Source organism: Lutra lutra, chromosome 11 (assembly GCF_902655055.1).
Source record: "Lutra lutra chromosome 11, mLutLut1.2, whole genome shotgun sequence".
Classification (NCBI taxonomy): Eukaryota; Metazoa; Chordata; class Mammalia; order Carnivora; family Mustelidae; genus Lutra; species Lutra lutra.
In genome coordinates, this window is record NC_062288.1 from 106,217,432 (window position 1) to 106,242,349 (window position 24,918).

Below are 24,918 nucleotides of genomic sequence, written 5' to 3' on the forward strand. Positions count from 1 at the left end.
CCTTTCTTACTGTGGTCTACATCCAGACTCGGTTGCTGGAGGCCCGGAGGGGACCATGCCACTCTGAACCCACATCGTAGAGTTCTCAGGTAGCCCGCTATAAGCATCTCATGAGTTAGGCCTTGGTCACATGGCCATAACTTACAGCAGGGGAAACTGGTGAAGACAGTGTGAGATGACAACGGGTTCAGCCAAAATTGGGAGTTTTATTATTGAGGACATGATAGAAAATGAGGAAAAATGAGCACCAAGTTTTCTTGGTTATAACCATTCTACTACTCTTGGTAGTAAAGGAAAAGAGTGATTTGATCATCTGTAAATACCCCAAAACATCATGAAAAAGTTCAACAAATGACAGATTTGGGGAATGTTCGCATGTGAGCCTAAGAATTAATATATATAGCAAAGTTAATGTATTCAGTATATGCAGATGAGCGTTCCTATATAAAGAAGGGTAAATAATACGGGAGAGTAATCCAAAGAGAAGATAAGCACATGACCACTAAGCATATAAAATACAGTCAACAAAATAAATTAAAATTGATAACTTAACCTTTTTTAATACTGGCAGAAATCAAAATTACTGGTCAGATTACAGTCTCATTCTATTGGGACACCATTTTAAAAACGTAACTGCCCAGAGACCGTTTTCTGGGGGTCTCTCATGTTTCTGCCTATTTTGTGAGCAAAGCACAGACTGCCCCTTTGTTCTCCGCTATCTCTTCAAGCACACAGTCTTAAAAGATGGAGTATCTTCCTGTGGGGCCAGGGGCAAGTGTGCTTTCTGTTCCTTATAACAGACTGGGGATCCCTAAACTCAGGGTCTCTTCTGTAGCTCAGCTACTGTGTTCACATGGCACCCTGGGAATCCACTCAGGGAGCCAGCCCCCAAATGCCACTGTGCTGGGTCAGAGGGATGCCTTGTCCTCAACTGTGACCAGGCTCTAATGGCTTCTCACAGCCTCCATGAAGCAGTGGCAACTGCCTCGTTTGCTTGCAGGAAGGGGAATATCGCACACCCTTCGTTCTTCTCGACGGGATCAAAAGCCTCAAGTCCTTTCAGCTCAGTAATTTCCCCTTGATGAAGTCATCCAAGAGAGTTCATCTACGCTGTGTTCGAAGACACGTGCTCCAGTCGTCCATTTGCAGCCTCGAGTGTAGAGTTTTCTAGAGGGTTAAGGGGTGGCCTGACTTCTTGGGACCATGGCTTGCCTGCGGATGTGCTCGCTGTCCGTTGGGCATGTAAAGTGAACAGAGGAAGACAATCCAGTTCTTCCCCTAAGTTCCCTGTCACTTTGCACATCTAAGTGTGTGTGTGACTCCACATCTGGATGGGTATAGACAAAAACGCTGATAGTGGCTACCTCTAGATGGTGGGATTATTTGATACTTTGTACCCCAAATACTTTAGAATATTTTTGCTATGAGCAGAATAACTTTTTTTTTTTTAAGATTTTATTTATTTATTTGACAGAGAGAAATCACAGGCAGGCAGAGAGGGGGGGAGCAGGTTTCCTGCTAAGCAGAGAGCCCGATGCGGGGCTCGATCCCAGGACCCTGAGATCATGACCTGAGCCGAAGGCAGACGCTTGACCCACTGAGCCACCCAGGCGTCCAACAGAATAACTTTTTGAAATTGGGACCTACGATGGTTGATTCTGACCCTGGAATTTGTAAGGCAAAGAACCAGATTGCATTTGTTAACTCCTGTGATTTCTAGTTGCTGAGGTCCCACTTGAAACATCGTAAGGTTTGTTTTCAGTATGAATCTTTTTATAGAGCAGAAAGTAAACTCTCCTCCAGATTGACTAGTTTCTTTTTTTATGCCATCTGTGAGGAGGTAGAGTATTTGCTTTTTCCTTCTAAGCTGTTATGTCCCCAAATTTAATTTTAAATTTAGTATTTGAAAGTATTTTTAAAAAGTTACTCTTATATTTACTTTCTTATTCTTCTGTCCTTTAACGGTTGAGGTTTGCCTTATTTTTGTTGCTTAAAATATTTTTAAACCATTTGTATTTTGTGTATTTAGTGTATTTGCTTCATGTTTTTAAGTATATTTTAAATATATTTACTCTCCTATCCTCTGTCCTTGCTGGTTGCTTCAAGTTTGCCCTGTTTATGCCGCTTGTTTTCTCTGGACTGAAAATCCTTCCCTCACGCTTTGCTCCCAGGCCTTCTGATAGTCCTTGGAGCAGGCAGTGTGCTGGCCGCGCCCCCCCTCCGCCGCAGTGAGTATCTCGGGCTCGTCTCCTTTCTTGTAGAATCACTGAGATCTGTCGGTCTCAGATACCATTATTGAGCATTTGTGCATGGTGCTGTCTTAGGTGTTGGAAGGTGGGTGTCCCGTGTCACATGCTGTCGTAGTACCTTTCGGTGCTTTCGCTTTGGAGAGCGGCTCTTCCATCTTTTTAAAAGAAGTCAGAATAGAGTCCTGAAGGAGGAGTGACGGGTAGAGCCTGCCACAGTGCCTGTGTTTCGGTATCGGCGCAGCCTTTTCATCCAGTTTCTCAGGCGTCTGCAGGGGCTGTCCTCGGGCCAGCAGCGGCGCGGGGACGAACGCGCGCGGGACGAACGCCGAGGGAGGGAGCGGGGCGCGGTGGCTGCTTGACTTCAGCTCCTTGAAGTCCGTGTCGGGGGCGTCCGCGCCTTGCGGCTGGGAGTCCTTTCCGTGGCCACGCCTGCCGGAGGCGACTCCTTCACGTTCGTGTGTGGTCGGAGCCCGGACGGCCTGCGTTCGCGGCGGGTGACGCCGGGGGCTGGCTGTGCTTGTTGTTGTCCCCTGCGGCCAACAGGCTGCCGCGTGCGCTGCTCTCCTCCTGTGTAGCAGGAGCGACGAGAAGGGCAAAGAAGTCTGCGCCCTGTTTAAAGCGTTTACTCTGCGCACTGTGATGCCACTTGCCGCCAGGGGTGGGCACATCCCGAAACGTGCAGTTCGGGGTTTCGGTCCGAGCGTCTGGGGTGCCACCTTCCCTCTGCTCAGAAGCCGTTCTGTGACCCACAGCGTTCCCCCTTCTGTCCTGTCAGCCCTGACTCCGCGGAGGCAGTGTTGTTCTTGTCACCTAAAATAGACTTTCTTACTCTAGACCTTCACGGGACCGGAATCCTTAACTCTGTGTCTCACTCTCGTGTTCCACGTCATGTTCCCAAGACTCGTTGTACGTGTACATGTCAGTAGTGCACTGCATTTTAGGGATATGCCATACGTGTTCATTTTCCCGATAGGAGATATTTGGGTGGGTTCCTTCCTTCCTTTCTTTTCATCTTTATTTATGGGGCGCCTGGGTGGCTCAGTTGGCTAAGCCTCTGCCTTCGGCTCAGGTCATGATCTCAGGGTCCTGGGATCGAGGCCCGCGTTGGGCTCTCTGCTCAGTGGGGAGCCTGCTTCCCCCTCTCCCTGCCGCTCCCCCTGTTTATGCTCACGCTTTCTCTCTCCCCTCCCCTGGCAAATAAGTAAAGTATATATAAAAAAGATCTATATTTGTTTGAGAGAGAGCAGAAGCAGGGGCAGACTCCCCGCTGAGCAGGGAGCCCAACGCGGGACTCAATTCCAGGACCGTGAGATCATGACCCGAGTTAAAGGCAGATGCTTCACCCCCTGAGCCACCCAGGCACCTGGGTTTTCTTTTCTTTTTCTTTTTTTTTAAAGTCATGAATAATTCAGCTGTAAAGATTATCTTATATATCTTTTAGTGGATGTATCTTTTCATTTTCCTTGGTATTAACTGTGAATGGAATTACTGAGACAGAGTAGAAGTTAATTCTATGAGAATCCACCAAATGGTTTCCCAGAGTGGTCGTATCATTTCGTGCTCCCGTGGTCTTGCCTGAGAATCTGCATTCGCCATCACTCGTAGTGTCCGTCGCTTCCATGTAGTCCTTTCACTTGGTGTCATTATGCTTCCAGCGTGTTCCTTTGATAGCTGCTGGTATTACGCGCCCTTCCGTGTGCTGATTCCACTTCTAGATCTTCCTTGTGTCCATTTTTAGTCTTTAAAAATATGGGTTCTTTTGGGGCGCCTGGGTGGCTCAGTGGGTTAAGCTGCTGCCTTCGGCTCAGGTCATGATCTCAGAGTCCTGAGATCGAGCCCCGCATCGGGCTCTCTGCTCAGCAGGGAGCCTGCTTCCTCCTCTCTCTCTGCCTGCCTCTCTGCCTGCTTGTGATCTCTGTCTGTCAAATAAATAAATAAAATCTTTAAAAAAAAAAATGGGTTCTTTTTCATCTTTGTCTGTGTATGCTGTGCACAGTCTGTGTATGCCACATAGAGAATATAAATTATCTGTATATGCTCTGCATAGAACAGACATTCTCTAAAGCTCCTGTCTGTGTGTACTAGGTAGATGTTTTTTTAAAGATCTGTTTGTTTATTTGAGAGTGAGAATGCACAAGAGGGAAAGGGAGAGAGAATCTGAAGCAGACTCCACACTGAGCACAGAGCCCGACGTGGGACTCGATCCCACAATCGCAAGATCATGACCTGATCTGAACTGAGAGTCGGACGCTTAATTGACTTGGCCACCCAGGTGCCCTTAGATCGACAGTCAGATGTATAGACAGACAGGTGTTTGTATGTATAGTGGGTATTTTCTCTGAGCCTGTGGCTTCTGTTCTAATTTTCTTAAATGTATCTTTTCATGAGCAGAAAATTTTAATTTGATGAAGACCAGGTAATTCTGTGACCCAAGAAATCTTTATCTACCGCAGAGCTGCAAAGATACTAGCCTGTGTTTTCTTCTGGAAGCTTTCTTAGCATTAACTCTTTGTCGTTTAGGTCTGTGATCTGTCTCAGCTAATATGTTTGTGTATCTGAGTTTCACTTTCCCTGTATGTTTATCTGATTGTTTGCACCATTATTTGTTGTAAAACCTTCCTTTCCCATTGAATCGTCTTAGTGCTTACGTTGGGAATTAATTGATCATTTAAGTTTGGGGCTCTTTCTGGGACCTCTCTTGTTCCCTCGCTGATACTGCACTGTCTTGCTTACCGCGGCATGAAGGCTGCTAATGTAAATCCACAGGTTTTGTTTTCCTTTTCAGGATTGCTTCAGCTCTTCTAGGTCCTTTGAACTTCATATAAATTCTGTAACTGATTTGCCAGTGTCTGCTGAAAGTCTGATTGGGATTTGGGTAGGGAAGGCATTATTATCTTTCCATCAGACTGGGGGAAAACGGATGGCTTAGTGATCGTGTTACCTGTTAACACACACACTTTTAATTCTTCATATCCTACCTGTGCTTTGCTTTCTTTCGTCTCTTGGAAAGAAGAGAAATACCGAAGGCGCGCACTCTCCCTGCTTCCTGACGGTGGGGAGTGCCCAGTGTTTCATCAAGTCAGTGACCGGAGCTCACCGGAAGTTGGTGTGTGTTTCATCAGATTGAAGCTCTTTTCCGTATCTTGTTCGTTGAGATTTTTTTTTTTTTTAAAAGAATGAGAAATGGCTGTTCAATTTTGTCAGTGCTTTTTCTGCATCTTTTGAGATATTCCTGTGGTTTTTGTCTTTTCTTTTATTAATGTGAATTAAACTGAGTTTTAAAAAACTGTTAACTATACTCCAGACTTTTTTATTGCCCTTTAACAAGGAATTTTGTATGTGCTCTTACTGTTCTGGGATCCAGTCCCAGGGTCCACGCTGTTGTGTGTGTCCCCTCTGGTCTGCCTGCGCTTCATGACCACGCCAGTCTAGAGCTGCGCTGGCCGCGTAGCCCATAGCATGTGTCCTCCAGTCTGGGCTCGTCTGATACTTTCTCGTGATTACGCTGGGTCCTGGGGGGTGTTGGAAGGAATGCCACAGAGGTTGGCTGCCCTTCTCATCCATCATACCACTGGCTATGGGACTTCTCTGCCAATGTCACTCTTGATCACATGGCCACGTCCTGTTTGCCAGTTACAGGTAGTAGATCTACAAAGTATGGTCTTTCCTGTTCCGTGCTCTGTTCCTTAGAAGCAAGTCCCTCATTGTCTGCCCTTCAAGGGCGGACGGACTGGAGTTCTGCCTCTGGTGGAGGGAGGGTTTGGGGCAGGGGTGCTATCTACATATATTTGGAATTTTTCTCTAAGATTTGGTAAATTAATTTTTTTGTATCTTAAATCAACCTTGTGCTTCTGGCTAACTCACTTAGTTGTGATATATTTTCCTGTTTTATATTTTGCTAGATCCAACGTGCTTTTGTTTTTTTGAGGAATTTTGTGTCCGTATTTATGAAGGATAATGGTCTGTAATTAGAATTTTTGTGCAATTTGATTGCTCCATCTCTACAACTTGTAAATTTTCACCATTTTTTTTTTTAAAGATTTGTGTATTTTGGAGTGGGGGAGGAGAGTGTGAGTGAGCAAGCAGTGGGGAGGGGGCGAAGGCAGGAGGAGAGAGAATCTCAAGCAGATTGCCTACTGCATGCGGAGCTTAATCTCAGGACCCTGAGATCATGACCTGGGCTGAAATCAAGAGTCAGATGCTTAACAGACTGAGCCCCTCCAGGCGCCCCTAAATTTTCACAATTGGTAGAATTAATACTTGTATTTGATTTCTATTTCTTAGTATAATAAAGAATTATTCTCTATTAAAATATTCTGTAAACATTAAAAACTTTCAGTAAATTTTTAAAAACTATGCTTTAAAAACTATGTTCTCTATGCTTCTCCCCACCCTGTTTCAGAGAACACCCGTTTTTGTTCCCCTTGGGTTTGGGAAAGAATATTGAATTTTCTTTTAAAAAGCTTAGATCCCAGGTTCATTTCAGAATTATCTGGAGAACTTAAAAATATCTGCAGGCCTGGATCTTGCTTTCCCTTAGACTTTCTAATTCTTTTTTTTTTTTTTTTTTTTTAAGATTTTATTTACTTGATGGAGAGAGATCACAAGCAGGCAGAGAGGCAGGCAGAGAGAGGGGGAAGCAGGCTCCCCGCGGAGCAGAGAGCCCGATGCGGGGCTCGATCCCAGGACCCTGAGATCATGATCTGAGCCGAAGGCAGCGGCTTTAACCCACTGAGCCACCCAGTAGCGCTAGACTTTCTAATCCTTTATACCTTTGACCCTGAACAGTGCTGGGGTTGGGGTCACTGTTCCCCGCTCAGTTGAAAATCTGCGTGTAACTTTTAACTACCTCAGAACATCACTGCTAAGAGCTTACTGATAACAGTCGATTAACACCTATTTTGTATGTTATATGTATTATATATTATATCCTTACAATAAAGTAAGCTAGAGGAAAGAAAATGTTATTAAGACAATCATAAAGAAAAGACATTTACAGTACTGTGTTTAACCAAAAAAAATTCACATACAAGTGGACCCGTGCATTTCCAACTTGTGTTGTTCAGGGGTCAACTGTACGTGGCAAGATTTTGATAGAGTTGTCTATTTTTAAGAACTTTCATGATGGTTTTCATGTGTACCCTCTGTTAAGAATTACAATTACATCTGTCAGGTTTTCAAGATAATTAAGTAGTTAAAAATCAAGTCTCTGTGTATTTTTGGAAAGCCTGGTAATGAGATCACAGATACACATATTTAACTTCATACACTATAGTATCTTACGATAATTTGATTTTTATGTCACCAGCACTGTTCTTCATTGGAGTTTTACTTATGAGTAGAATACTAGCTGGTACTTGTAAAAACTGTGGAGAGGGGCGCCTAGAGGGCTCCGTCATTAAGCATCTGCCTTTGGCTCAGGTCATAATCCCAGGGTCCTGGGATGGAGCCCCACATCGAGCTCTTTGCTCAGCGGAGAGCCTGCTTCTCCCTCTCTCACTCCCTCCGCTTGTGTCCCCTTTCTTGCTGTCTGTCTCTGTCAAATAAATAAGTAAAATATTTAAAAAAAATGTGGAGAAACTCAGCAGTTGGCAGATAGGTTATTTGATTCTGTAAATCATATGGCCAAAAAAGATGCCCTTTTTTTTTTTTTTTTTTTTTTTTTTTTTTGAGCCAGTCTTTAGAATAAGAGGTGCTCGAAGGCACGAGTCCAGCTCAGTGCAGGTTGTCCAGTGGTCGGCTGTGGTTGAGGCAGGCGAGGCCAGGCCGTGGTTTAGCGTGAGGGTTCTGGGCTTGTGTAGTCCTTCGTGTCGTTCAAGGCTTGACTGGCCTCTGAGACTTCAGCCAGAAGCTTGCCTTCCGGGAGTTCCACCGCTCAAAAACTACCGTATGTGGTCATTTTGCAGTCCTGCCTTCCCTCTGTTTTTAATCAGTGGCAACCGGTGTGATGTGTTCTCTGGAGACCGGCCTGGGAGTGGACTCGTTGCAGCGTGTGATCGGCTTCTCTCCTCGGGCAGGGCTTCTGTGATTTCGCCCCACGTGTATGTCCGTAGTCGATTCCCTGTTGCTGCTCGTGAGTGTTGAGTGGCTCCTGTCACGTGGCCGTTCACTTACTGTCGATCTGGTTTCGGTGATCCAGAAGAGAGCACAAGTATGTTCCTACAGGCTCTTTCTGTGAACGTAAATGATTGTTTCTCTTGGGTGAGATGTCCGGGAAGGCGATTTGCTGGGGCGTAGACTGGGTTGGTTTGTGTCCGGTGGGCTGTAGTATTTGCTCCAAAGAAACAATTTTCAGCTCGTCCTTGTCCTCTCTTGATTTCTTAGGTGGAGATTCGGATGCAAAATGAACTTTATGGATTTCAGTCTTGTCGTGTTTTATGTTAAATTTGCTTGGAAAGTCTTTGCACTGGAATTACTGTTAAGGGCTACATTAGAAATGACCATTGTAGGAAGTAGAATCTTTGCTTTATTGGTAGCCATTTCTTTCTTCCTCTGTGGCCTTGCCACTCAAAACGCGTAGTCTCTGGACCAGCGTGTTAGGAGTTTGTTAGAAATGCAGTCTCGGGCCCCACCGTGGACCTGCAGAATCACAGTCTGTTGTAACAGGATTCCCGGGGATGGGTGTGAACGCTGGATTGGAGCAGCGCTGCTCTGGAGCCTTATGGAAGTGGGAAGCATCTTTCGTGAGTGAGCCAACCTTTGTTTGAACAAGCCCGGCTGGGCCCAGCATCCGTGTTACTCATTTTGGTTTCAGAAGTTCAGTAAGACAGAAATACTGATCTCAAACGAGCAAATGCCAAGACATGGGTACTTTAAAATTCCGCGGTAGACTGACTGTCGGAATACTGGAAGGTGGTGGTGTCATCGTCATTATACAGTCATCATTTTATCTTCAGGTGTTTGAACTCCCGAAGATGTCAGAGACGTGAGTATTTATAGCAGCGAGTATGTGCATTCGTAGTTGATCTTTTTGCACAGAAAGTGTTGGGGGAAGAATAGAAAACAATTGTATTTTGGTTTATGTTAAACTTTTTCTTGTGCATTTTCTAATAAAGTGGTTCATCTTTGTTTCCTTTGAGAGTAAAGGACATTTAAAATTATGAATCATGAGAATAAAGGGGCAAATTCTGTTTTCTTTACATTTACAAAAAGTATTTAAATGAACCTGGCTCTTGTAAGTCCGTATTTTATCTCCCAGGAGGTTACCTCGACTCCTAGTGCAAGGGGAAAAGTGGTCAGTAGCAACGGGAATATCAGGGCTAAAGTAAGAATTGTTGATGAAGAAATTTTTAGTTGGGACTAGGTTGGGCAGTATTTCTGTAGGAATGCTGATATAATAAAAGATAAAAGCTGGTTTTAGCATGACTGAGAAAAAAACCTGGCTTCTCTGTTGCAGTAGTCTGAGCCGGAGGCAGTGATAGATGAACTCTGATGTGGAAAGGAGGGAGAGGCTAAGAGTGGGTGAGGACAGGGTTTTGGAGTCTGAAGAAACCAACCCACCTAACAGCAGTTTTGGCGTGCGTGCCAAGAGTAGAAACCATGGCAGAGGAGGTCAGGGGTTACTGGGAACATTGAGCCTGTGTGACAGGAAAGAGTGTGCTCTCATCGCATGTAAGTCACATGGTGGGACGTATGCTGATGACTCATGGAACTCCAGTGCTGGCTTAATGTATATGTTGAATTTTGCTGGAATCTGGATCAGGCTTGAGGCCAGCAGGGGCTTTTTGAAATTTATGGTTCTTGGGCCCCTTGGCTGGCTCTGTTGGTCGAGCATACGACTCTTGGTCTCGAGGTTGTGAGTTCAAGCCCAAAGCTGGGCACAGAGCCTACTTTAAAAAAATTGAAAAAAGAAGGAAGGAAGAAGTTCATGTTTTCTCTCTCAGAAGTTTAAGTAAAAATATATTGTGTATTAATTACAAGCAAGACTTGAACTTTTTCTGACTTTGTTTTTAATGTTTGAAATTATTTGTTCCTGGAATCAGTTTAGTGTTTTACATGGCCTTGTCATGGAACATTTTACAGTATCTTTACATCTTAAATATAAAGAACCTTTACGTGTGTGTGTGTGTGTGTGTGTGTGTATCGATCATGCTTCAGTATTTAATTCAAAAGGATGTGAACTCAGTGTCAATCCCTTTCTGTTTTGTATGTCGGCGCTCTAGGGAGGTATGGAAACTTTGGAACTGCAGAAGGACATAAAAGAAGAATCAGATGAAGAAGATGATGATGATGAAGAATCTGGACGGTTACGTTTCAAAACTGAAAGGAAAGAAGGAACAATTATTAGGCTCTCCGATGTAACTAGAGAGAGAAGGAACATTCCAGAAACTTTGGGTAACTTTTTTTGCCTGTCTCCCATCCTTCTTCACTCCCGTGTCAGCTTCCTTCATCGTTCTGTCGTGACGGCTCAGATGGGCAGAAACCGTTTGACTCCATAGGTTACTGCGTGTGCCGTCCAGAGTGTGCATGGGCTGCGTGACGTTAGAGCTGAGTTACAGTGCTGTAAAAGTCATTCTGTAAAAATGACTGTCTTCTGGACTACAAATATTTGAATAAAGTATCTGATTGCTTATTTTTTTAATAGCTTTTTCTTTTGGAGTTGATGGCTTGGACCTGCTCTCAGGCATATACCGTGCAGGTCCTGCTGGCTCTGGGAGGGTGGTGTGGGGGTGGCGCAGGGCCATTTGATCCTTCTGGAAGGCTGATTCCGGACCAGACTACTCGTATTTTGTTCCCGGTAGTGTTGTGATAACCACCTTTTTTCTGTTTTCTTCTCCTGGATGTGATTTCCTCTCCCATGTTTTATGAGCTAAGGTACCTTGTTTATAGACATGATTGACTGACTGTCATTCTGAGCAGACACTGCTTTGCAGGACCCGCAGCAGGCCGTTGCTGAGAGCGGAGAGCCCTTCACTGGTCACCCTCCCCTCCCCCTAGGGGTTTGATTTTTCCAGTGTCCAGTGCAGAGGAAAGAGCAGTGGTTCTCCAATTTGAGCGACAGAATCGCCTGGAAGGTTTGTTGAAACACAGATTCCCGGACCCCCCGCCAGCTCTCCCGAGTCTGTTGGTTCAGGGCACTGCCCAGGACGGTCATGTTTCTGAGGAGTTGGCAGGTGGCGGTGCCCCTGCTGCTCTGGGATTCTTCTTTAAGAACGTCTGGGGTACTGTGCGGTGTTCTCGGGCCAGGGGAGGTCATAGAGTTTACCCGTTGGGATACCGTGCTGTATTCTAGGGAGAGGACGTGGGACGGTGGGAGGATAGGGTTTACCCACTTTCGGGTCAAAATAAAAATTGAGGAACTAACTGTCAGTCACTACGTTGATCACTTCTTAACCATTTTTTTATAGTCCTTTTCACTTGGAAACATGAACACGGGTCTCTAAGTGGCAGATGGGACTTCTGCATGAGGATGCCAGGCGCCCAGTGTATACAGACGAACAGCGAGCCTGTATTTCCATGTTACCTTTACGAAGCGAGATTTGTGGGGCGATTACTGGTGGACTCTGGCAGTCTCTGCTTCTTTGCCCTCTGATTTCCCCCTCCTCTAGCTTTTGACCCAAGAATGCTCTGCACTTAGCTCAAGTCATGCTGTGAAGTTGCCAGTTGGGCTGAAGCAGGACGGCATAAGTTGCTAAGAAAGAGGATGTGCCGTCGGTCTTGGGAACACGGGAGGATGGGAAAGAACAGAAGTGCATCTTTCAGCAGGAGGGATAGGTAACATTACACAGCAGAGCAGATGTCTCAGGCTCGGGCTGGAGTAGGATGAAAAGGGAGCGTGGACGCCCCAGGCTGAATGGCACAGAGGGAGAATTCATCACTTCTCTGCGGTTTTGTAGTGGCTGTGGCATTGTTCTCCCAGGTGGTGGAACTTGTGTGTCACATCATAATAACGGGGATAGCTGCAGGTTCTAAGGGTGTGACGTCACTCGACAAACACCGAGAAGGGCCTTTTTCGTCTGTAGCCAGCTTCCTGTAGGCCAGCGTGAGGGTCACTTTCCCCTGAACCTCGATGCCTCTCCCACCTCCTGTCCTCAGCCGGGGTCATCTCTGTGCGTTGTACCTGCCCCGGGCACTGACAGCCCAGGTGTTCGACCTGCTTGTGTTCACCGTCTCTGTGGCTTCATTCCTCCGTCTCGGGACCTTTGCCTCATTTTGCTCTCTTCAGGGTCATTTGTACCTCCTGAGAGAAGAGGTTGGAGCCTTTAAATACAGGCTAGAGAGTCTGGGGTCCTTAGAGGTGGAGGGGGCTGCAAGCGTCAACAGTTGGACATTGGCCATTCTTTTAAACATTAAGAAATTAGGCTTAAATGCATTTGTGCTGATTTAGCCAGGTAATAGGGCAAGTGGAAACGGCGCTTAAATGTGTCCGTCTCTGCTCCATGTGTGTGAGTCTTGACATAAGCAAGCGTAGCGCTCGGAACACATGTTTTCTAGTAACTCAAAGTTAGGGCTATTCCCGGTACAAAAAGGATTTTTCTGTCCCATTTACAGATGGGTTTCCTAAAACAGTGCACTCTTACTACCCTGACCCCACCCCCACTCTCCCAACAAAAGATTAGTTTTACATAAAAGAAAATACTGATTGAGACAGAGAAGCTGCTACGGTGTCTGGTAAACCATAAATCTGCGTACGTTTGACCCGTCAGGCCGTCAGTCCGCGTGCGCTTGGTGGCAGGTCGCGGTTTCAGGTTCTGTACAGAAACACCCAACATTTATTTGACTGTATGTAGCTGTTTACCTACTCCTTGTAGGTATCCTGCTGCCAGAGTCTACATGTCATCTCATAGAATACGTATTTCTCGACAAGTGATGTCTTTTAACATTTTGAAGACAAAAATGATTTTGTCTTATCATTGATTGATATTGAGAACCTTCCACTCTTTAAAAAGAAGCCTGAAATCGTGCTCTGGCACCCCCTTTTTCTGACCCTTTGACCCTGCGTGTGGGTAGTGAGTTCCCTGCACAACCTACAAGGGTTGGGTTGTTGGGTCTCTCTTAGTTGTTCTCGCGTTCAGATTGGGGACGCCATCGTTGAGTGTGCGGGCCGCGGAGTCGTGTACAGCTCCAGAACCTGGTACACAGTCGCTGATGTGGATTTTGAATTCAGGTAGAATTTTGGGCTTTCCTGTAGGTTAAGATCTTAAGTAAGGAGTCAGCCAGCATTCTGGGAGCTAAGCCTTCCAGAAAATGTGACTTTTTCTCAGTTTCCCTGAGGGTGGTACAAAGCCACATGCTTAATAGCAGATAGAGTTGCTCATTCCGTACAAAGGATGCCGTAGGGTCTAAGGGTTTTAATTCTCTGTGGAACCCAGCTGAGAAGGGTTTCTAGAACTGATACGTGTATGGGAGTAATGTATTTTGAATGGAAATGTCAAAAACCATCTCTAAAAAGTAGGTGTCAGTGACTGGTTTTTCTTAAGTCTCCGCACAGAAGTTCAGAGCTGCTGCTGCTTTGGCCCTCAGAGCTGGACCTGAGAGTTTCTTTGAGAGCAGTACACGTGGTACCCGAAAGACTGCTTTCAAGTTAGGCCTTTTTTTTAATCCATTAGTCTATGAGTAGGCATCGATATTTTGCAGTATTCTAAATTTTACTGGCACATGTAAATGTTAAATTGCATTTTATTGCTTTAGCCTAAAGAAAGAACATTCGTACTGTTTCCACATATTGTTCTCTTGAAATAATATCCTTAATTTTGTTTAAGGCCAGGGATCTGTGGGAAGAATATTTTCATCTAGTAATAAACCGTTCGAGACTGATAGTGCCAGCCATAGGATCCTGCCTTCAGTTTACGTGATGGTCCTTGTAGTACAAGCAAGGTTTTTTTTTTTTTTTTTTTTTTTTTTAAACAAATTGCTTGATCGAAATTCTCTTATAAAAAAATTCAGACTATCATTTGTTATTTTTATTTTGCCAGATAAGCTGTGTATTCTATAAATATTTATCTATTATGTATTAGTCCAACTACTATAAAAATTATTTATATGCAAATGTTATTAAACACATTGTAGGAAAGGACAATACAGTATAGAACTTTGTTACATTCAACTATATCTCTTTACTTTAGAATATGGATATAGTTCAGAAAACACTTAAGAGGAAATTAACACTTCAGTTGAAGTTACAAATGTAATTTCCATCCTGTCATATTTTGGTGACCTTTTGTGACAGCTTGTCTCAATTGGAGGAAAGCATTTTTACTTGCTGATTAAAGATGTCATTTGAAACCATTTTATTACTGGGGATAGTGAAATTAATCTTGACACTTAGAACCACTAGAAAAATAATTGCTGATTCACCGCAAAAAATGTGTATATGAACCAATCATGTAGTCAAGATTAGAGTAAAAGTCTGTGCTTGTTAAGAGGAGATTAAATTTTCTTTTGAATGGGGTCTAGACTTATTTGAAGGGGAGGGCAATACCATAGAAACAATATCAAGAAAATGAAATGTGGCTTAGAGATTTTGGAAGAGTTTGGTGGTGATTATGGAATCCAAGGTAGAAGATGAACTGGTAATGTTTAAAATTTGCCCTTCACTGTGGAAGAAAGTGTAAGAATGCCTCTCGGGATTCAGTGAAACCTTTAGAAGGTTTACGTTTGTTAATGTAAGATACCCCAATTCAGGTAATATTTTTAAAATAAAGGAACCGTATATGAGTAAGTCAGCTTTTCTCTTTTAGGAATTTATGATAATGTGCCAGCTGAAGTTTTTTAGGGCCAGAGTCTGTGTTTTTTGTGTCCTTAAAGCATTGGTCAGAGAGGTGAGCATCTCCCGGGTGTCCCACAAGCATTTGCATTAATGAGTTTTTTCTTCTGTGCCTTTGCTTTCATCTGATAGAGCTTCCATATCAGACTGCATGGATAGAAGTGTGTTTTCACAGAGTAAAGGTCTTTTTTGATAAATCTGAAATGATAATGAGTTTTCCATTGTATGAAGTTAATTGATTCGCAGTGTTTTCACGGATAGTCTCGTTTACTTCAGCATAAGCAGTAATGTGTTTTATTTCATTTGGAGTCTGCGTGCCACTGCACAGCCCTGCCGCCGGTGCTGGTCTCACCGAGCGCAGTGCACTGGCCGGGGCCTGGCTGAGCCCACTCCTCCCCCGCACCGCCTGTCGGCAGAGGGAGGGATGGCGGCGGCTTGAGGGCTGTGTGAAGTCCGGCCCCAGCGCATTCCTTTTAGCTTCTCCCTGCACATTTTTGTGGTCTCTGGTGAAAACACTGTGGCTCCTGTGCCTCACTACAGGTGAGGTTCGCGGGCGGGCCACATCTTTGTGTAACAGGTGTCACTGCCAGTCTACTGACCCCTGTGGGTGAGGCCCACGCTGCCTCGGGGTGTCTTGTCACGTGTATCTTCCCTGTTTCTCCTGTAGATCTAGTTTCGGCTCCTGGAAGAGCTCTGACATCTACCCATCTTTTCAAACAGAGCTTTCAGCAGAAGCCAAAGCTGCGTTGCTGGAGTTCGAAGAAAGAGAGCGACAGCACAAGCAGGGGCGCTCTGGTTCGAGGCGGGGCGGAAGGAGAGGAGGCTCTGTGGCGTTTCGTGGAATGGGAGACCAGAGGAGAGACAACAGCGAGCGGGCGAGAATAAAAGATCACAGACCGGCCCTGCTTCCGACGCAGCCTCCCGGCATGGTAAGGCTTAGTTTCATGGCGACAGTCCGAGACTTTAGTACAATGAAAGTGTGCCTCCATGGGTTTCAGACTCGGGGTGTATCTCCTAGTCTGAAATTAAGGTTTTATCGTAGGAATAATGGCGAAAGTTTCTTTACAATTCGCGCTCACTTGTGGTCCGAATTCACTCCTCCTGGTATCGCGTAGTGGGAGGACTCCGTACACAGCTGCTTACGGAGAAAGAAGTAACAGGAGGCCTGTATCTCCAAGGGACGAGAACCGCCGGGGAGCCTGGCTTCTGTCCTCCCTGCTTGTAGAGGGCTGCTGCTCCCGCGTAACCGTACGCAAAAAGATGGCTGGGTTACGTCTCCGATCTAGGTAGTACTGTTGATTTTATCAGAAGAGTTGTTCCTTTATACTGTTTACCAGAGGTCTCTCCTTAAGTGGAGCGGTTTCTCTTAGAGTAACTGTCTTCTCCTACCCATAATCATGTACTTGGAATTTCAGCTCAGTTGCATTTTGTGTGCATTTCGAAGATGAGATATCGCAGAAGCAAAGGAAGGAATTATAGTGGTTATTTTGTTACGTGTTCTTTTGGTGGCCTTATGATTTTATGGCTTTTTCCTTCAGAAGTCAATCTCCAAGGACAGATTGATTTAATACAAATATGTGTCCACTCTGTCTACTGCATGTCCCTCCTACATTTTTATCTGAATTCAGGGAAGGTCACACTTTGCCTCTTCGTGGACGAGTTCAGTGTCAGGAAGCATTCACTTGCGAAATGGTGAGGTGGAAAGGGCGCCTACTGTTCAGCGTGAGAATTCCGACTTTGAAGTAAAGGAAGGGGAGAGAAGTCGGGTTAATTGGCAGTGAAAAGAAGTGGCCGATGTTGAGAACTGCTGTTTCTTCATACAGCTCTTTCTTTCTTACGCTTCTCACCTAGCAAAGAGGCTGGACCTTTCATTCCTTCTTTCTCTTCCTCGTCCGGTGCCCGCACCCCCAGCGTCTCGCTGTGTACTGAACAGCCAGTTTGGTTAGTTTGGCCTCCTTGGGGTGGGGGGGACCAGCCACACAGGGGCTTGTGTAATTGTGTCTTCTGTGATCCTGGAAAGAAGGGGAGGTCCACAGAGAGTGGAGGTGAGCCCACTAGCCTCCCCAAAGAGGCTGGGCTGAGAGGAGCCATGGGCGCTTTGACATTGTTAGCCAAGGGGAAGACGGCGTGGCCGCTGCCCTGGGGGTGTCATGTCTCTGGCATTCTCACGACCGAGCTGGGCTCTGCAGCTCTCTGTGAACTGGAGATAAGCCTGTGGCGTGACCTGCTCTGGGCCGTAAGCTCTGTGCCCAGCCGTGCGAGTCGAGGTGTTCCTCAGTTCCACTTTGCCAGGAGGACCGAAGCTGTCGGAGATGAACTTAACCTCGCTCCCACCTGTGTCTGTCCTCAGGCCACAAACGCTCTTGGTCCTGGTTACTCCCCAGCCCAGAGCTGTCTTGTCTTCCCGACTCTCTAGAGTTCTGGGAAGAAGAATCTTCCTCATGTCCTTGCATCAGTGCATTTTGTCTTAGGTCGGTCCCTTGCCGCCTCAGCTCCTCTCAAGGTGCTCTGGGAATTGCTGCCTGCCCCGGCCTGTCCTTCCTGTCGCGCTCGGGTGCCTCGCACACCCCGCGGAGCTCCTGTGCCCCGAGCCGCCTACGTCGGGCTGGGCGGCGCCCTCCCCCATCTGTCCGCTGCAGCGGCCGGCCTTCTTGTCAGCCCTCCTCCTGGCCAGAGCCCACGCTGGGTGCCATCACCTTCCTGCCACCGGCCCTCCCTGTGCACGTCTGAGTCCCTGGCCCTTCCCTCTTGCCAGCTCTGCGCTCCCCAGCTGCCCTGGGCCTCTCCACGTGGCTCACAGCCCCTACACTCCCGGTCGCAAACGTGGGATTTCCTTAGCACGCCTGGTGTTCGTGAGCAGAAGACGCTCCCCGCGTTCACTGTCAGGTCGGAGCTGGCTCAGACGGCCTCTGTGCGCGCTGGTGCCCAGCTCCTTGACTGTCCTGTCTGCGCTGCACGCGTCCCCCGCCGTGCGCTAGAAGAGGCACACGCTGGCATCCCGAGCATGGGTAGCCGTGGATGTGGGCTGGCCCCGGGGTCTCTGGAACAATCTTCCCAGAGACCGAGGCTGCAGACGGTTTGGTTTCCGAAGTGTCTTCGTGCCTCTGAGACGCCTCTTTCCCTGTTGCTCTTCGTCCAGCCGTGGCCCGTTTCCTCTCTTTGGCTCTCGCCACAGCCTGCGGAGCGGTGTGTCTCACTCGCCTCGAGCTTTTCGGCGTGTCACGTCCGTAGGTGTCCGCACGTGCTGCGGGCTGGAGCCGCGGTCCTTCAGGCGCTGGGGTTTCAGGAGCCGCCAGCATCGGCAGCCCTGCAGGGAAGGCAGGTGCTGCGGTAGACGGTGCGTTAGCGAAGTGGCCGCCTCTGCTACCGAGCGTGGCCGGCCTCAGGGGTGGCCACGAGCAGGACTTGTGCACGCAGGTGGTCTGGACTCTGCTTCCCAGCTGCCGGACCTGTGAAAGCAGGATTGGCACGAGGAGCCCCTGCAGTACATTGCCGGGGGTGGGGGGGTGGTTCTGGGTGAGGGGGATGCCGGTTACTTTTTATTTGGACCTTGACATAGGGGCTTATGATACGGGGTGGCCCTGTGCTCAGCGATCGTGCCCTTGTGGCTGCTTCCCTTGCCTTGGGGCTGGTGTCTGATGGGACCACCCCGGGACTGCTTTGGGTGTCTGTTTTCTTTCCTCTGTCCGTCTTCTGTCTCCATGGCTATGGCCTCACTGCTCCCTTGTTTTCCCCAGCAGCCGTGTCTTTGCCCTTTCCCTCCTCCTGTCCCCCGCTGCCTCGGGTGGCTGGGCTTTTCTTGGAGGCCTTGTACCTGGCACGGCTGTTTGTGCACATCCTGTCTTTGTTCCCTGGTTTTCTGGAAGAGGAGCAGCAGGACTGGCTGTGGGGAGGGCGAGGGCAGCTCGGGCTCAACCTGCAGCACAGTGCTTGGCTCACTCTGGGCAATTTTACTGGCTGAACCGAAATTTTGTAAACTTTTGGAATCCATGTGAGTTATTTTATTTTTTATTTTTTTTAAAGATTTTATTTATTGGACGGAAATCACAAGCAGGCAGAGAGGCAGGCAGAGAGAGAGGAGGAAGCAGGCTCCCCGCTGAGCAGGGAGCCGGATGCGGGGCTCGATCCCAGGACCCTGGGATCATGACCTGAGCCGAAGGCAGAGGCTTTAACCCACTAAGCCGCCCAGGCGCCCCCCATGCGAGTTATTTTGAGGCTGTGATTTTTTCCCTCCTTGCCCTGAGGTTGGTTCGCATTGTGAGGCAGCTTGCTGAAGACGGGCAGTGCAGCTTACTGGTCCCACTGTGTGACACCAGTTGTCCCTGCAAACTTACTTCACACCATCCCTCCCACTGTTTCACCAGGGTAGATCTGTAAGGCGTCAGCCTTCCCTTACTCTTCTTCTGAATGTTGATTTCTGTGAATTTGTCTCCTCTTTTTTGGTGGTTTTCAGACGCACTCTCCAAGACTAATCCCTCCTCCGCAGCCTCAGCCGCCGCCACCGCCGCCGCCACCGCCGCCGCAGCCCATCCGAAGTCTGTTCCAGCAGCAGCAGCTGCAGCCTCTGCTCCCCCTGCAGCACCCGCACCACGCCTCGCCCCCCCAGGGCGTGCACATGCCGCCCCAGATAGAGGCCCCGAGGGTGATGATGACCCCGCCCCCCGTGACCCCCCAGCAGCCCAAGAACATACACATAAACCCCCACTTCAAAGGGGCGGTGGTGACGCCCGTCCAAGGTACGTGTCTCTTCTGCTCCTGTAAAGCCACGGGGTCCTGCGGCCAAGTCGTCCTCATGGGCACGTCTGTAAGGACGGTTTGGCTTCTTTGCTTCCTCCCCTTGCCCCAGGCACCTGCCAGCTTGACCAGCCAGACTGGTTTAAGAATTTGTTCCTCGTATTTTATAACACGGGGGAAAGCACTGAGCAACTTCTCAAGATCAAGGGCAGCAGAGGTCATTGCGGAAATGCCCGAGCTGGTAGTCTTCATCAGTCCTCCAGTGGGAATGTTTGCACAGTGCGCTCCGGTGGTGGGTTCGAGTGAGTAGCCGCGCGATTGTGCTACCACAGGCGCGGCTGCCCCCAGAGCCAGGAGGCCGCTTTGGAGCGGGGGTGTGGAGCGGGCCTTCACACCTCTGCTCAGCCCACGCCGACTGAGAGACTTCTCCGTCTCTGGCGTTTGAGATGCGTTGCTGAAAAACAGTAGATAAAGCCCTCTGCGCTGGTGATCCTGCTGTCTAGGAGACAGAGACGACATCACGTGCGCAACGTGAGCGCGCAGAGCACGCGCCTGGGGCCTGGAGTCGGCCGTGCAACTTGGGAGACGAGGGCAGGCTTCGTACGGAGCTCAGAGTGAAGGTGGTCAGGGAGCCAGCGATGTCACTGTCTCAGAGGAGAGCGTTCCAGGCAGAGAGATCAGCAGGGGAGGGTGAGACCACGCCCTGAGTGTTCCAGAAACCAGAAAGACATGACATGACGTGAGTGGAATGGTGAGAGCAGAGAAGAACCGTGCGACCTCTGTCACGTGAGACTTCAAGCCCTCCGAAGAGCCGTGGTTTTTCCTCTGAGCAAAATGGGCTGTGACTGGAGGAGTTTAAGGAGGGGAATGACGTGATCTGGTTTCTGGCTTAAGAGTCATTTTTGCTGCTGTGTTGGGAGTGGGCTGTAGGGGCAGGTGGAAGCCAGCGTTCAGCCAGGGGACGGCGACGCTGACATGGGTAACACACGATAGTGGCTCAGATCGGGGTGGTGGCAGTGACGGTGGAAAGCCGTCAGCTGCTAGACCCAGCAGGACGCGATGGACCGGGTGGGGGTGAGGGAGGGCGGAGGCAGAGGGGGTGCTGGGGGATCTAGCATCTGAGGCAGGCACTTAACCGCCCCCTGTGGTGGGGCAGAGGTGGCTTTGAGCGGGGGAGGCCCGAAGTTCTGCTCCGGATGTGCCTGCAGGTGGTGGCGTCCCGTGTGCACATAGTGAGAGTTCGGACGAGGAGGTCCAGGTTCCGGTACAACTTGCTGGGTGGTTGGCACATAGGTAGGTCGAGAGCCTGCGCCCAGTGAGAGGCCCAGAGGAGGGAAGTTAAAGTGTGGGGAGAGCCCAAGGCCTGGAACCTGGACAGCTCGGGACCTGGCAGGGGGTAGCAAGGAGGAAGCGGGAAGAGTTGCGGGGGGTGAGCGGTGGTGGGAAATGGCCTCTGCCAACAGGGGGCCCTTGGGGTGGACTGCAGGCCGACGCCCGCCCTCGGCAGGGGGCTTGCGCATTTTGACAGGTGGTTGAGTCATGGGGAAGGTGCCTGTCTCACTCAGGCAGGCTGGAGAGAGGTTGGGGCACAGAAACCGGAGGGCGTGGCATTGACAGTCCTTGAAGGGGTTTCGCTAACACGGAAGTTGGATGGTAGTTGGCAGGAGGAAGTGGGCTTGAGGGAACGTTTCTTATTTTCAGATGGGGAAAGCGGCAGCCGGTTGAGAAGGAGAGAACTCGGGTGCAGGTGAGGGCGACCGCGTTTGCTGGGCACGGCAGGACACAGGAGCAGGACGGTGGACAGGAGGGGCGGTGTTGCGGGTCTGAAGAGCGGAGAGGAGGGATGGAGCCTCCCTCTAGGGGAGCAGAGGAGCGGGCGTGCTGGCGGGGGTGTAGGCGTGTTGCAGCCCACTTGAGCTGTGTGGTGGGGGCTCCGCGCCAGACCGCAGCGTGGCTTTGGGGCAGGGGCACGGCTTGCATTTGCCAGAGGTGCTGGGGCAGTGGCGGACGGCGCTGCTCGTCACGGGTGAGAAGCAGGTGCGCTCACTAGGAGAGTGAGGTGGCGAGGTTGAAGGTAGAGGGGAGAAGGGGGCTTTGTAGAGCCTGCGGAAAGGTGGGTCGCCGATGACAGCCAGGTCTGGATGTGGCTGCCGTGTACCGGAGGGCAGTCGGGGACCCAGGAGACCGGGCACAGGAAGTGAGGTCTCTCTCGGGACTAAAAGCGGGGCGGGAGACTGGTAGGACAGGAGCTGAACTCGGGGGCACGGGTTCAGCCAGTAGACGGACAGCAGCTGGGGGTACGGGTGACACGTGGGATGATGCGAGAGCCAGGGCTGGGTCTGAAACAGCGCCGACAGCCCTGAGCGATCCCGCCTCACCTGCAGAGCTGGCAGGGAGGAAAACAGCCCCATCTTTGGGAGCGTGTAGTTTCCCATTGAGTAAGAGAGGGGTGGCTGAGGCCCCCATGGGCTCTGCTGATACTGAACTTGGAATCCCAAAGTTGCAGAAGTTGGGGAGAAGCCTGAGAGGGGACTTGAAGTGTGGGGGGAGGGCGGTGGCCCGGAGGCGCTCTGAAATTGTTCTGTGCCTCGGAGCCATGTCTGGTGGTGAAGGTGACAGGCTGGCCTTGGGCGTGTCATTGGAGACTGCTCGTGCTTTACAGACCTGGGAGGCGGAGGCAGAGCGGGTCCCCGGCCCCCGGACAGCCTCTGCCTGTCCCCAGCTTATACTGGAATCTTTTGCCCGCCTCATCCTCTGCCGAGGCTCTGTGCTCCTGAGGCAGACAGTAGGGCTGCTGACGTGCCCAAGGTCGTCCTTGTGACGGGCCCACAGCCTGTGTCTCCTGCAGCAGCTGCGGGATGCGCGCACCCCTGCACGAGAGTAGCCCTTTCCGCAGAGGTGTCCTAGGACAGGCACCTGCACTCAGTGTCGCTTGTCAGAAGAATTTTACTGAGGTCAGCATGTTTACCGTGTATTTCCTCATAAACACTGAATGGAAAACTGGCAGGTGGGGGATGCACAGGTACTCTTGAGCCTAATAAAAACAAGTAGTGTTAGAAGTCTGCAGTGGGAAAGCTTCAAGGAAACCCCAGGATAGCTTCCAGATATGAAAACCATGTGCCTTGCCAAAAAGTCAGCAGCCTGACAGGTACCAAAGGCAGGCCTTGCACCGCAGAGCTCGTCGTTCATAAATGTAAGACCAGCTCTGACAATGGGTTTTACACTCTTGGAACCAGCTAAATGATTTTTCAATGTGAAGCCTGCTGCTGTGGAGCCCATGTTCCTTCTTTAGTGTCCCTTTGGTCTTGAGCTGGGCTGCTGTGGGGGGAGGGCGCAGCCCTGTCCTAGCTGGGCATCCGCACAGGGCACTGCTGAAGAGTCGCGTGTTCCCCAGGAGATGAGTGTGCCCTTCCTGAGAGAGGCCGCCAGTGTCTGCACGTCTCCTGTGCCTAGTGCGTACACTGCCCCAGGGTCTCGGAGCTGCAGGCCACCGACAGGTGCATGGAAATGTTGTTTTAAAAGAAGTAACAGCATAAGCATGTTGTTTCCTGGTGGCGCACATTTTCAGGGATACAGAGGGTTCCATCATATTATAATTAACCGGTTTTGGTGGAAATTTAACTTGTGTTCTAGATTTTTGCTTATTTAACTGTTGTAATGAATTAAAAACTTGATCAGTTTAGTCCGTTAAATACATGGGACAACAGAAAGATAAATGTTAAATATCAAATGTTCCAAGTAGAGGGTTCGGCATGGTGTGTTACCTTTACAAGTATTAAATTCTTGTGCTCACGGCGCAGAGAGAGGCAGCTCGTTGGAAGTGTCCCTGCTCACGGGCCCTGGAGACTGAGGAGCTCCCCAGGGACACTTCGCAGAGGCCTTGGTGGTCTGACCGACGCCCTCTCTCCAGGCTGGATCTCTGATCTGCCCCTCACACCTGTCCTTAGCTGCTCTCTTCTGTCACTTTTGTTCTTTTTCCCTCCTTTCTTTTTTTGTTGCATTTTACAGTTTACTTAAAAAAAAAAAAAAAAAAAAAAAAAAAAAAAAAAAAAGGAAAGCCAGCCAACTAACGAGGAGGCTTCTGTGTAAGAAATCTGTTAATTATATAATCAGATTTCTTCCAGGAGACTGTGCCTAGCTTTCTTGCTCTCATTCTGCGCAGGTAGAGAGACCTAATTTTTTAATCTTTTTGTTGTATTGGAGGTTTCTGACAGGAATTGATATTGAAGTGCCAAGTTTAAAAATCAGTGGCACATAGTTTTGAAGGTCTGGGTACTTTATATTTGGTGTTTAATCTACAAACCGTCATCTTCATATTGTTTAATATGTAGTTTGTCTTTCACTTTCACTGTAATCTTTTGAGGTCAGAGATACTCTAATTGTTTCTTTCTCTACTTCACAATCTGCTCTTTTGCTTTGGTTAAATTGATGAACTCCTCCCCCTTCCCCAGTGCCTTTTAGCAGGCTGTATAGACTTGGGGACCCGGTCTTGGTCTATGTAAAATCTCTCAAATTGACCTCTTCTCATTTTGAAATTTTGCCTGATTGGATTAGGCTCTCTCTCTCTCTCTCTCTCAGGACTTCTGCCGTTTTACATTTTATCCAAGTAAATTTCTTTTCACCACACTTTGTGTTTGATGGGTGGTGACTCTGCTCTGTACACACCATCCCTTTAAATTGGACCTGTGGACGTCTGACCCTCATTACATGGCTTGATGTCTAGAGTTCCTCGAGTACCTATAGTAAATAAAATTTATCTTAGTGTTCTGATTTTATAATAATTTTGACTTTTAAGCTGTATCATTTCTCTATTTCTCATTCACCAGACATTTTTAAAATTAAACATTTGGTATGTGATGTTATTGCTATTTTATTTTCTCACTTGGCTGGTTGTTCTCTGAGCATGTCTGTGCTCTGATCTCTTATAAGGACACCAGCCAGCTGGATCAGGGCCTATCCATATGACCTCATTTTACTGTGATCACCTCTTTAAAGGCCCCTAGCCCAAATGCAGTCCTGTTCTGAGGGCCTGGGGGCTGGGACTTGAGCGTGGGCATTTGGGAGGGGACCGCAGTTGAACCCATAACACCTGACCCCCTGAGAGCTTACCGCGTGCATCGGGCAGTCATCGGGCTGTGAAGTGAGAGACAGGGTACACCCCAGAGAGCAGTCGGGTGGTGGTTTGTTTTTTCACCTCCAAAATCAAGATCAGTAAAATGCATACGTTCT

The 24,918-nt window shown here is 48.6% G+C and overlaps 1 protein-coding gene across 7 annotated transcripts in view; it reads left to right on the forward strand.

The window, feature by feature from the left end:
• Nucleotides 1-24,918, forward strand: part of RBM33 (RNA binding motif protein 33) — a 136,517-nt gene that overhangs the window by 50,707 nt on the left and 60,892 nt on the right. For all 7 annotated transcript variants that reach the window (XM_047695867.1, XM_047695868.1, XM_047695869.1 and 4 more), the window contains exons 6-8: nt 10,412-10,583; nt 15,676-15,884; nt 19,409-19,691. In XM_047695867.1, the coding sequence (XP_047551823.1) occupies nt 10,412-10,583; nt 15,676-15,884; nt 19,409-19,691 (664 nt within the window). The remainder of the gene's footprint in view (nt 1-10,411; nt 10,584-15,675; nt 15,885-19,408; nt 19,692-24,918) is intronic.